Source organism: Canis lupus, chromosome 34, assembly GCF_003254725.2.
Source record: "Canis lupus dingo isolate Sandy chromosome 34, ASM325472v2, whole genome shotgun sequence".
NCBI lineage: Eukaryota > Metazoa > Chordata > Mammalia > Carnivora > Canidae > Canis > Canis lupus.
In genome coordinates, this window is record NC_064276.1 from 16,866,936 (window position 1) to 16,879,495 (window position 12,560).

The following is a 12,560-nucleotide window of genomic DNA, read 5'->3' on the forward strand; positions in this document are numbered from 1 at the left end:
ATCATAATTCTTTAACATCTTCAAAATACTTAGAGTTCAAGTTCCCAATTATTCTCTGAGCTATTTAAGACCATATACTATCCCTAGGGGCTGGGTCTGCATATGTAACAGTTTTGGGAAAATCAGAGGCCTGATAATAAAATGCATATAAGAAGCATATTGAAGACATAGTATTTCTTAGAAGACCAGGAAGAGGCCAGAGATGAGAGGGTGGTGAACACAGAAACCCATAATTAAGAAACTATTTTCAAAATCATGTTTATTTCTAAATACATAGCACCTATTTCTTTTGTTTTTGTTTTTTTGTTTTTTAATTTTTTGCACCTATTTCTTAAACACGTGCAACAGCCTTAAATCCCTTTGTTCCTACATACCACCCGTACTGTCTCCCATCCTCCCCACCCTAGCCAAGTCCAGGATGTTACTAGCAAAGCAGGTGGGCAGAGGCTCTAGGAGTCAAAGACTTAGGGAGAGCCCCCTACCGTGCTTTGCAGAGGACTCAAGCGAGCAAAGGTAATGCTCCAGCCCCGGGCATGGAGACTGACCTGGACAGCATAAGAGATGGCAAGACCCGAATAGGCAGGGGGAATCTGTCCGTGCATGAGAACGATCATCAGCCCAGTGGTGGTGATCAGGGCAATGCTAATGAGGTCCAGCCGCACAGCCAGCCACCGCATTGCACACGTGAACAAGAAGAAAGGACCTTGGTTGTTATCCAGTAGCTCCTGGTACCTGTGAGGGAGACAGAACACCTAAGAGACAAACAAAATACCACAGTACCCTGGGAGTGAGTGATGTCAGAGCACTGGTGAATTACGGATAGAGCGCTTTCAAGTATTTCCTGTTTGTCACTAGGAGGATATGGGAACCTAAGGACTACAAAGGATTCCAGGTGCCACACATAGGACAACTTGAGGTTTTCTAGTTTTACTAGTCTCTAGTTTTCTTAGTTTCAAAGAAACATGTTCAAAATATTAGTGGAAAAAATATCTATGTTGAAAGTACAACAAATGCACAGGGAAAGGAGACCAAATAAAGAGGTTGGTTAAGCTTTAGAAAAATATCTTAGATCTGGGGTGATTTCCTCAAAGAGACAGGCTACATAGGCAAATTGCAGAAATGCCCTAAGACCTGGAAAGATAAACTTGCAGACTGAACATTGTCAAGTAGAAAACATCTGCTGAGGCATTGCTGTTGGGTAAAATGGTACTTGCTTCCAAGACCATGGAGCACAGAACCAGAAATTAAATGACAGTAAAAAAGATCTGGACAATCTTTGCCACTGAAGGAGCAAGACACTACTGTCAGCAGGGGTCCTAGGGAGCAGAACAGACCCCATCCAAAGGCTTGGGTGTCACATACACATATAACTAGAACTCCCTTTTTTTTTTTTTTTAAGATTTTATTTATTTATTCATGAGAAACAGAGAAACAGAGAGGTAGAGATACAGGCAGAGGGAGAAGCAGACTCCATGCAGGGAGCCCGATGTGGGACTCGATCCTGGGTCTCCAGGATCATGCCCTGGGCTGAAGGTGGCACTAAACCACTGAGCCACCCAGGCTGCCCATAATTAGAACTCCCAAGCAGGAAGTCTTGCCAGGCAAATAATGCTTTGCTTTAAGAGAGACAGATGACCGACAGACACACAGACAGATAAAACCACTTTTCCTCTTCATATAAGATGTTTGGAGAAAATTTAGGAAATGCAGTAAAGAAGAAAATGAAGTATTCTCACCACTCAGTTAAAACCAGGGTTAATATTCTGCTGTATCTTCTCTCAGCATTTTTTTTCAATACACTTCAATGTATTCATATGTATGTATGTACATATACCTATTTGGAGCTTATTTTACTGTATTTCTCTTAAAGTTAGGAATATTTTTTTGAATTGTTTAACCTAAACTCACTTTCTTTTTTAGAGAGTGAATGTATGCACAAGTGGGTGGGACAATGGAAAGAGAGAATCCCAAGTAAGCTCCAGGCCCAGCACAGAGCCAGACACGGGGCTTGATCTCAAGATCACGACCTGAGACAAAAATCAAGAGTCAGATGCCTAACTAACTGAGCCACCCAGGCACCCCTATCTCATTCTTTTTAAGGGCCACATAATAATCTATATGGGTATACCATAGCTTATTTAACTAGCTCTCTCGAAGAACATTTAAGTTAGTTCCAATCTCTTGTTAAAATAAATCTCCACAATGACAGTCTATGTATATAAATTTCTCATCTAAATCATATTCAGTAGCTAATATGTCAGTCTAATGTCAATGACCCTCACTATTCCAAAAAGAAAAAGAAAAAGAAATTAAAAGAACCTCCTTCAATTATAGCCATTTAGAGTCCAAAGCCAATAGACTCCAAACCTATATTTTTGTCTTCTCATTTGCTTCAAAAGGACTTCTGGGAAGTGAGTGAATTTTAATCAGAGACCATTAGATCACTAATCCTCTCGGTAACAAGCTTTCCAATCCCCAACTCTGGCCTTGAAAGGCCTCTTAGGCTTATTAAATGCTGGGATGTTGACTCCACTTGGAGCCCTCCGGCCACCATCAGCACTGACCTGTGCAGAAATTCCTGCCCTTTGTTGTAGGCATGAATGGTGGCAAGGCCCTGTATGCTAGATGTGATGTGGGAGAGGAAAGGCGACTGTGTGATATTGTCCAGACGCTTCAGCTCTCGAATCAGGACCCTGGAGAGAGAATGAGTTCTGTGTCAGAGCAGTAGACAAGCAACCCTGGCTTCATCCCTGGGAGACATGAACACTTCTTCTTTACCTGGAGACAATGTGCAGAACTGAAAAGAGGATGAAGAGGGGTCCCACTGCCACCAGGAACCACGGGAAAACTCCAGCGATCATTCCAACACAGAAGAACACCAGGATGACATTCTGGATGAACATTTCGGCCTGGAATGGCAGGCGTACATCCACTGGAGAAACCATAAAGGAACAAATGTCAGACTGTTGGGATCCACAAATAGGAAAAATGAGGCCAAAATTTTTTTATAAACACAAAGAGATTCCACAAATTCTCTTTCTGAAATGTCTGTTGTCTTTTAAATCAAAGAAAAATCTAGAAATCTGGTTGATCTAATTTTCTCTTGTTCCAAGAAAATCTAAATGATCTTTCTCCCCCAGGCCCCCTCCTGGGTTTACTAGGCTACCCAACCCCTTTGGGTTTTCTTCATCTCCTCTGGGCTATCTCCTATTCCCACTTTTTTTTCCCACTTTTGGCTGGAGTATTTTCATAAAAATCCCAGACATGTTGGTATCACTGATTTTTTTTTCTTTCCATCTTTTCTCCATTTGTGTGTGTGTGTGTGTGTGTGTGTGTGTGTGTGTGTTTAGCAGAAATGGGATTATATCATGCATCAGTTCTGTGTATCAGTGATGGTTCTGATCCCTTGTTACCTCCAGCCATGGCTTTCTGTTGGCTTATCAACATCTGAAACAAACTCCTGTGGAGGCAGCACAGGGTGATAGTTAAAAGCATTAGCTCTAGGGTGAAAAGATCTGGGCTCAATTCCCAGTTTTGTTATCTAATAGCTGTGAAATCTTGGGCAAGTTATTTAACCTTGCTAGACATCAGCTTTCCCATGTATTCAGTGGGTGAAACAATACCCATCCAATAGGGCTACTGTGAGGATTAGGATAATGTATCTGGAACATTCAGCACACTGCTGGTTACACAGTAAGCCCTCAATAAATATCAGGTGCCATTATTATTATTATGGGCCATGAGAAGTATTTAAGTTCTGGTGCTGGCACAGCCCATGCAGCATCCAGAAAACCTGCCAGAGGTTGTAGGTGTCCAACATCCAATGTACTACCCTCGAAGTAAACATGTTTTGGAATCTCAGATGCTCCCATCCAAAGCATTTATGCAAACTCAGTCCTCTGAACTTGTTTTCAGGTTAAATGAAATCAAACGAGAACTTAGACAACAGGTGAAAACAATCAGATGGGTCTTTAGCCTAAGTACAAGCTGTAACCCAGAGAAAGTCCAAAAGCAAAATGTTCCTGGCGTGGATGCCAGCAACTACCACACTCTCTCAAGAGTGTAAAGATGGACAGATGTGTACACCTGGCGAGTCACCTAGAAGGCTAGAGAGCACAAGAAGCTGCAGCTTGTGCTCCAGAGCATAAAAGAAGCAGTGAGAAATACCTTCATCCATGTCTTTGGAAAACCTGTTGAGAATCCTCCCCGTGGGGGTGGTGTCAAAAAACTTCATAGGGCTTCGAAGGATCCTTCGGAAAAGTTCATCATGGAGCCGGGAGGAGGCTCGCAGTGTGCCCTAGCAGCAGGGGACAAAGTGATCAGAGCACAGAAACTCAGGGACTCAGGAATACTCAGTTCCTATTTATCCAGATCACAATTCCATAGGACATCCACTCCCAAAGCTGGAGAGGGGCAAAGGGTCATGGAAGAAAGAGGTGGGTACTAAGAAAAGGCTGAGACTAATGGGCTACAGATCATTTCAGCTACAGCCATCCTGCTTCAGAGGAGCTCCCCTGTTCAGAAATAACCTGAGAGAGGCCATGCTGGAGCCTCACCACATAGTCACCACTGAAGCCACCACTGCCTACCTTGACAAAGACCACTCCTCGAATGGCTTTCAGGATCAGCATGACTGCCATGGAGAGGGCGTAGATGCTGGCATAGTACTGCATGAGAGGATTGTCCTTCATGCTGCTGCTCATAGAGGTCTTGTTCCCCTGAGTCACTGTGGTGTTCTGTTTGGAGGCAAGGCTCTGTGAGGCAAGATTCCTAAGGGCAGCCAAGAACTCCTACTCAGGGCCATTCTCAGCTCAAAGGAAGGTGCAGGATAATGACTGTGCAAGCTGGTTGTGGCAAACACAAGGCAGGCTTTGCCCCCCACTTCTCTCTTTTCCAGTGGATGAAGGCAGACAACCTTCAGGTGTCCTACTGCTCCATGAGTTGATCAGGGAGCAACTATTTTTTTTAAAGATTAATTTGTTTATTCATTAGGGACACACACACACAGAGAGACAGAGACACAGGCAGAGGGAGAAGCAGGCTCTTCGCAGGAGCCCAATGCAGGACTTGATCCCAGATCCCACGATCACAACCTGAGCCAAAGGCAGTGCCCAACTGCTGAACCACCCAAACGTCCCAAGGGAGCAGCTATCTTGTGAGATTACATTAGGGGCTTGTGTTTTTCATCCCGGGTAATCCTTGTTCATTAGTTCTTTCAATTGAAAACTAGAGCGGTTTTCCTAAGAACAGCCAGAGAACACAAAGAAACAGCCACATTCTTAGGCATATAATTTTCCAATTAATGAGTAACCTTACCCCACTTCCTTGCTTGATCCAGTAACTCAACCACCAATTGCTGAAGGCGGTGCTGCCCACATTCAGCATGAAAAGGGAGATAATGACCAGGAATGCCAAGGGGCCCCCAGCAGCCTGGATGTAGACACCATACACTGACCAGGGCACCGAACCCTGCCCCTTTTCTTCCAGTTGTACCAGCTGCCCTAAGTAGGAAAAACAAAAACAAAACACATGAACTCAGCAAGAAAAGGCTACTTTCCCAAAACTAAGTACCTATAGAAGAGCAGAATCAAAGAAAACCTAGTTTCACATGGATCTAAATTAGAATTACTTCATCCTTATTAGAATATTCTTCCATTTAACACCTACTAAGCACTACCATGAACCAGGCCCAGGATGAGGCCTTGGAGCAGTAAAGACAATTAAGATTATGTCCCTGCCCCTTGAAATCTGGCGGAGGACTCTTCTGTAGGACAGACAGATAAAATAAAACAGATAATTATAATAAAATATGCTAAATACAATGCTAGAGATATATGCAGGGCAGCATGGGAACATCCAGGTGTACCTAACCTCCTTGGGGGAGCTGTTTCAGGGAAGACTTTCTGCTTTCTGTATAGCCTCAAAAGGCACAGCAGGTTTAACCAGGGAGGGCAAAGGTGATCCCCGAGACAGAGGTGGGAAAACAGCAGTATGTACAGCCAGCCAGTTCAGCAAGCTAGAACATGAAGTGCACCTGAAGAGTGGCAGGAGATAAGGATGACCAAGGAGGCCGTGGTCAGAGGATAAAGGTATCTGAACTTCATCCTTCAGACAAGAACTTCTTGTGGGCTCCACACATGTGAAAATCAGACTTCCAGGCTGTGGTTGGCAGGATCAGCCACCTCTAGCAGTGAGCAGCCTCATCTATGCATCCCAGTGTCCCATACAAATGATGACATTTTTCTATGTGTGCCCTATCAGGACCGAGATTAGAAAGCACTGCTTTGAAATGAGAGGCTGCCACAAGACTTCCTGCAGGAGAGTGAGTCGGTTGGTCTCAGAGAACTCAGTTCTCTGCATAGAGGACAGATTTAAAAGGAAGCAGCAGGAACACTCTAGGTGCAAGATAATGGCAGCCAGAACCAGGGTCATGGCAATGGGGCTGACATTTCGGGAGGTAAATTCAGTAGGCCGTGTCAATCAGCTGAGGAGGGTACCTCCTGGAGGCTCCCTGGGATGGTCAGGTGACTGATGCTGATGCATTAACCCAGAGAAACAGCCCTACAAAATGCCAGTGCCTCTCTATCACGGGCAACATTTAATTATCTTGGAACAAGCCTCACGTGCCTGGAGTACCTGAAGAGTTGTGAGTATCCAGGTCAGGGGCTCTGTATGAGAACAAATGCTCCCTCAGGGTTTTCTGGGGTTTTTAATACTGCCTTTGCCAGGAACTGACAGATGACTCAGCCTTCTGTGCGGAGTTTGTGTGCGTAAAGGTATCTTAAATCACACCTAATTCAAAGTCTCATACACGGTTTAAGGAAAGAAAGAAAAGTGGCAGGGTGTGCTAAATCAGGATGGTCAACTCTTAACAGCAAACATCTGTGCAGTTTTAAGAACAAGGAAATGAAAACAGGCCCAGGGTCAAAGCAGCCACAAACTCAGAAGTCCTGGATTCATAACATGAGATGACATGGTGACACAACAAAAGGAGAGCTTTAAAACAGGGCTGCATTCTTTTTTCTTTCTTTCTGGTAAACTGATAGGCAACTTAAAGTTCACAAAGGTGATATTGCCAGAGGTATTATAAATAGCCTTCCTAACTCAGTATTTTTTTTTAGTTGATAAGATAAGGGATTTAAGAAACCAGAGCCAGGACTCTGGCTGGGGAAAGTCAGAAGGGAAAAACCTGCGCTGTAACTCTTCAGCCTGGTCCTGCTGTAGCCTCATCAGAAAAAGCCATGAGTGTATCATTCTAACAACGGAGCCATTGAAGATATAGGCATTGCTGGTGCTGAGCATCTCTGCCTAGACTAGCACCAAGTTTTATTTTATTTTTAAGATTTTTATTTTTAAGTAATATCTACACCCAACATGGGGCTCGAACGAATAACCCTAAGATCAAGAGTCGCATGCTATACCGACTGAGCCAGCCAGGCGGCCCCATAGACTGGCACTGACTTTAAAAGAGCAGAGGTCAATCACAGGAGGAAGGGTGTACCTCAACCCATCATTCCGTTTTTCCTTACTCAAGATGACTCAGCTATGATTACAGACACCTGACCCACAATGTGTAGAGAAGAGGATTAAAGGTCATTCTTACTGCTTTGGTCTGTTTAAGCAAACAGAAAGCGCCTCATGGTCTCCCAAAGTTATACAAGAGTTTGTTATTCCAGAAATATAAGGCAAGAGACTCTACAACACACAATGCTGTCAAACATTATGAATTACCACTTGGCATACTTTCTGATAAACTTGAATGATAATCTAAAATCTTGAAAAAGGTCATTACCTTCTTCCGGCTTCACTGCTTTCTCCTTTTTTACTGATCCTGTTTTAGGACCCTTGTCTTGTGATTTCTTCTGTGAACCACTGGTTTCTTTTTTTGAATTAATCTAATATTAAAAAAAAAAAAGTGTCTCCAGTTACAGTATGGCCATTCAGAAAAATGCCCACAGGACATACTGGAGAATGATCTGTCAAGCTGCTGCTATTCTTGAGAAAAGATACATCAAACCTCTTAAAAGGGCCACCGCCTCGTACTTTCTCAACTTCTCCAGTCTTTGAGATTTGGGTTCCTATCCTGTTATTCCATTGACACTGCTCTCTCCAATGTTCTCATCCACTCCAACTTGCCCAAAGTTTTAGGGCTGGGGTCATTTCCATTCCTCTCATCTCTGATCTCCACATTACTCAATCAAATCCTAGATCTGATCATTTCCCACTGCTCCCACAGGATACATTCAAACTCCTCAGCCTGGTTTTGCAAAAAAACTCCACATTCTGGCCCTTGCCTGACTCCACATGTTCCTCTCCCACTCCTGTGGCTTCTACTCTCCAGCCACACTGGATTTCATACCATTCCTCACACCACACTGTCATTCTCCACTTCTGGACCTTTGTCCACACCGGTTCTTCATTTGGAATGCCCCTCCTCTTGTCCCAACTCAGTTACAGTTGTTCTCATTTGGAAGGATTCAAATCTTATATCCTCCCTGAGGCAATTTAAACTCCTCTAGAACTCACCCCTCCCCTGTTCTCCCAGGCACTTGGTTAGTACTCCATTATAGCATGTTGCTGCAAATGTGGCCTGGTGTTTTACAATTGCCTGTAAAAGCATAGAGCATCGGTCTTTCCTAGGAGATGGCAAGTCTCTCAAGGACGAGATGATGTCTGATGCGTGGTGGTAACCTCTACCAGGCATAGCACCAAGCACTGACTGTAGTAGGGCACAAAGGGACTTAATAAACATTCATCACTGAACCTGAGATAATGGAAGCTGCTTAATGCTCTCCTTTTTTTTTTTTTTAAAAAAAAAGATTTTATTTATTTATTCATAGACACACAGAGAGAGAGAGAGAGGCAGAGACACAGACAGAGGGAGAAGCAGGCTCCATGCAGGGAGCCCGATGTGGGACTCGATCCCGGGTCTCCAGGATTACACCCCAGGCTGCAGGCGGCACCAAACTGCTGCGCCACCGGGGCTGCCCAATGCTCTCCTTTTGAAGTTCCTCTTATTATCTTTATATAGAAAATTCCCTTCTATAGTTTACTTCATTTACTTCTTAAAAGATTTTACTTTTAAGTGATCTCTACACACAGTGCAGAGCTCAAACCTATAAGCCTGAGGTGCCTCAGTGGAAGTTGGTTGAGCATCTGACTTAGGTCATGATCTTAGGGTCATGGGATTGAGCTCTCCCTCTCATTTTCCCCTTCATGTCTACAGTGAGGAGGAAAACTTCTGAAGAGTCCAAAGTACTCTGAGAGTCATAGGGAGAGTTATAAAATGGATTCAGGTGTCTCTATGGAAGTTCCTGGTGACACTCTAGAATGCTTGTTATTCCCAGAAGCCTAAAACACATCGGTCACAAACAGTTAGTGGTACTGTTTGTGAAATCAAATAAGATGACACCCAAAGACTGAAATAGGACTCCCAAGAAGTCCTGATACTCTGTTTTTATCCTGTGCACACATCAAAATGACCTGGTAGCTAAGAAGTAGCTTTTAGCCTAGCTTGAGTGCACCCCTAGGATCCAAGGTGACCACAGAATAAGGAGCTCAAAATGAGAGCAGGTTGGCAAGAAAAAAAACAAAAAAAAAACTCTTTGGCTAGCTCTACCTAAAAATACTCTATTTTTTGCCTAACTTGGAGTCTAGAGTAAAGCTCTGGTAAGCTGTCATCTTTCTGTGTTGCCACAAGAGGCAGGATAGCAAGGCAGAAGGAGCACTGTGGAGTCAGGCCGCCCTTTCAGCAAGCAGCTTACTTTTCTGATCTTCCATTCCCTCAGCTTGTAAAAGTGGGGGATAATCCTACTTCACCACAGAGCTCTGTTAAAATGACTAAATGGGATGACATCTATAATGTGTCTCATCCAGTAAGTGGGACACAGTAGGTGTCAGTTAATGAGTGCCAAGTTAGCAGCCAAGGCACCAGGGATCATTTTCAAATGTATGCAGTATTTCACTTCTCTTCCCCCACTCTTTATTCACTTGTTTATTTAAAAAGGAGAGTCATAATGCTTCAATCAGGAATGACGGAGTTTACAAAGCTAGGTTATGACTAAACAACAGCACACACTGAACCTATATCCTTCTCCCTGTCATTGCCTCAGTAATTTGTTCTCAGTGGCAGAAGACATCAGCTCAACCAGCCCCATAATCCTGCTCTCATAGAGCAGCACCGGTATGTGACCTAAACATAGGACCCTGGTCGCCAGAAAATAGGGCCCCTGCCATAAGAGTTCAGCTGAGATCTCTCCATCATCTCGCTATGGTCATGTCTCCCTTGCTAGAAAAGAGGAGATGCCCACGAATGCCATGAGAATCTTACCTCAACAGGTGGTGTCTCTCCCAGCAACAGGTTATTAAAAATGGTAGCATAATCACCATTTAAATTCATCAGTTCCTCATGGGTGCCTCTTTCTGTAATACAGCCCTCTTTCATGAAGATCACTTCATCACAATCGGCCAGGTACTGGAGACAAAGGCAGGGACAACACAGTGTGGCTGATATTGTGCAAATACGCTGAATGCCCACACCCTCCTTCAGAGGTTCTCATCTGGAGGCAACTGAGCCTCCCATGGGACATCTGGCACTCTAGGAGACCTTTTTGGTTGCTGGGGACGAGTATTGCTGTCATCTAGTAGATAGAGGCCAGGGATGCTCAGGACAGCCCCCCACAACAAAGGGCTATCTGCCCCAAAATGTCAATAGTGCCAAGAGTGAGAGAATCCCTGCTTTAGTTTACTGTGCCTTGTGATGCGGTTCAAGGAGCATCACCTCTAGTGTTTGACAGAAATCTGTTGACAGAGCCACATGAGCCTTGCATTAAACTTCACATCCTTTCGCCGCAACCAGAAGTACATATGACTACAGACTTTCTGCGGCAGAGTGGGGGATTAGCCCCCTAAACTTGACAGCATATGCAAAGCAGATGGCAACATCCTGGAGCTGCTCTCCAAAGTGGCTGCTTGTCTTGGCATGCCAGAGGGAGAAGAGCTTGTTTTCCTTAAACAGTTCTCACTTGCATATAGATATTAACACAATGCTTTCCAAACCATCTCATACCCAAACTCCAGTTGCAGCCTACTCCTCTCAGCCCTTTTACTGACTGATTTATATGCAAAAAGCTGACAGGCTCCAAGGCTCTCTCATTCAGATGGCCATCTGGTACATGGGTACAGTGAGCTTTATTGGTACAATGGGCTGGGGGCTATTTGCTGAGGAAATTAACACTGATGATTCCAGGAACCTCTAGGGAGTTCTAGGGAGGGACTCAAATCAAGCCCACCTCCCTGTTCCTGATTTCCCAAGCCAAGGTGGGCAGCCTGGGAAAGGACCCGCCCCATACCTGTAACTGGTGGGTAACAAACAGAACCGTCTTAGACTTGAGGTGCTTCTGGATAGCACTGTTGAAGATATGGTTGCCCACATGGGCATCTAAGGCACTGAGGGGGTCATCCAGGATGTAGATGTCCCGGTCACTATACAAGGCCCGGGCCAGGCTGATCCTTTGGCGCTGCCCACCACTCAGATTTGCTCCTCTCTCACCAATCTATAGGAGTCCAGAAAGCACAGTGAGTACCTCCAGCTCAAGTCCAGTACCATGCTCAGTGATCACCGTGGTCACTGCTCCTCTCAAACCAGCTCCTTCTACTGAATTCCCCACCTGGAGGAATTGCCACTCCAATCCTCCAGGGTTCACATTGGAACTGGGGGAGCCAGACCAGAGGAAGACAACTCCTCCTCTCCCATAAACAGCTGGTTACTCATCTTACCTCTGGCCTTACACTCCCCCTGGACATACCACTCCAATCCATTCTCTGTGGGCAGAAAGATCTCTCCAACACACAAAGCTGACCATGTCCCACCTAAAAAGTCTAACAGCCCTAAAAATAGAAATCTAAACAAACATGTCATAGAAAGCAGGCCCTTTACCATCTGGCTCCATGGCAGTTTTTTAGCCTCCATGGCCAACCAACCTCTCTTCCACTCCCTGGGATCTAAGCCATTTTTTAAAAAAAATTTTTTTTATTTATTTATGATAGTCACAGAGAGAGAGAGGCAGAGACACAGGCAGAGGGAGAAGCAGGCTCCATGCACCGGGAGCCCAACATGGGATTCGATCCCGGGTCTCCAGGATCGCGCCCTGGGCCAAAGGCAGGCACCAAACCGCTGCGCCACCCAGGGATCCCTCTAAGCCATTTTAAATTATGTGTCTATTATGAACCTTTGCACGACTGCCATGCCATTTTTTTTTTTTAAGGATTTTGCAAACTTTTATAAAAAATTTATTTATTCATGAGAGACACAGGGAGAGAGACACAAAGAGACATAGGTAGAGGGAGAAGCAGGCTCCCTGCGGGGTACCCGACGTGGGACTCAATCCCAGGACACCAGGATGGTGACCTGAGCTGAAGGCAAATGCTCAACCACTGAGCCACCCAGGTGCCCCTTCATGCCTTTTCTGTACTATACCTGCTCAGCTCCAGAATCCTATCCTCTGTGAAACCTCCCCCACTCTTTTCTTTACTACTGCCCAAAAGAAAGGGTGCTCTTT

General features: G+C 44.7%; 1 protein-coding gene across 2 annotated transcripts in view; it reads right to left on the reverse strand.

Moving 5' to 3' along the window:
* The window catches only part of ABCC5 (ATP binding cassette subfamily C member 5), a 90,033-nt gene that overhangs the window by 25,180 nt on the left and 52,293 nt on the right, over window positions 1-12,560 (reverse strand). For both annotated transcript variants that reach the window (XM_049105665.1, XM_025451594.3), the window contains exons 15-23: window positions 11,352-11,555; window positions 10,331-10,474; window positions 7,793-7,895; window positions 5,317-5,501; window positions 4,590-4,736; window positions 4,168-4,297; window positions 2,779-2,932; window positions 2,565-2,693; window positions 546-732 (exon numbers count right to left, since the gene is read on the reverse strand). In XM_049105665.1, the coding sequence (XP_048961622.1) occupies window positions 546-732; window positions 2,565-2,693; window positions 2,779-2,932; window positions 4,168-4,297; window positions 4,590-4,736; window positions 5,317-5,501; window positions 7,793-7,895; window positions 10,331-10,474; window positions 11,352-11,555 (1,383 nt within the window). The remainder of the gene's footprint in view (window positions 1-545; window positions 733-2,564; window positions 2,694-2,778; window positions 2,933-4,167; window positions 4,298-4,589; window positions 4,737-5,316; window positions 5,502-7,792; window positions 7,896-10,330; window positions 10,475-11,351; window positions 11,556-12,560) is intronic.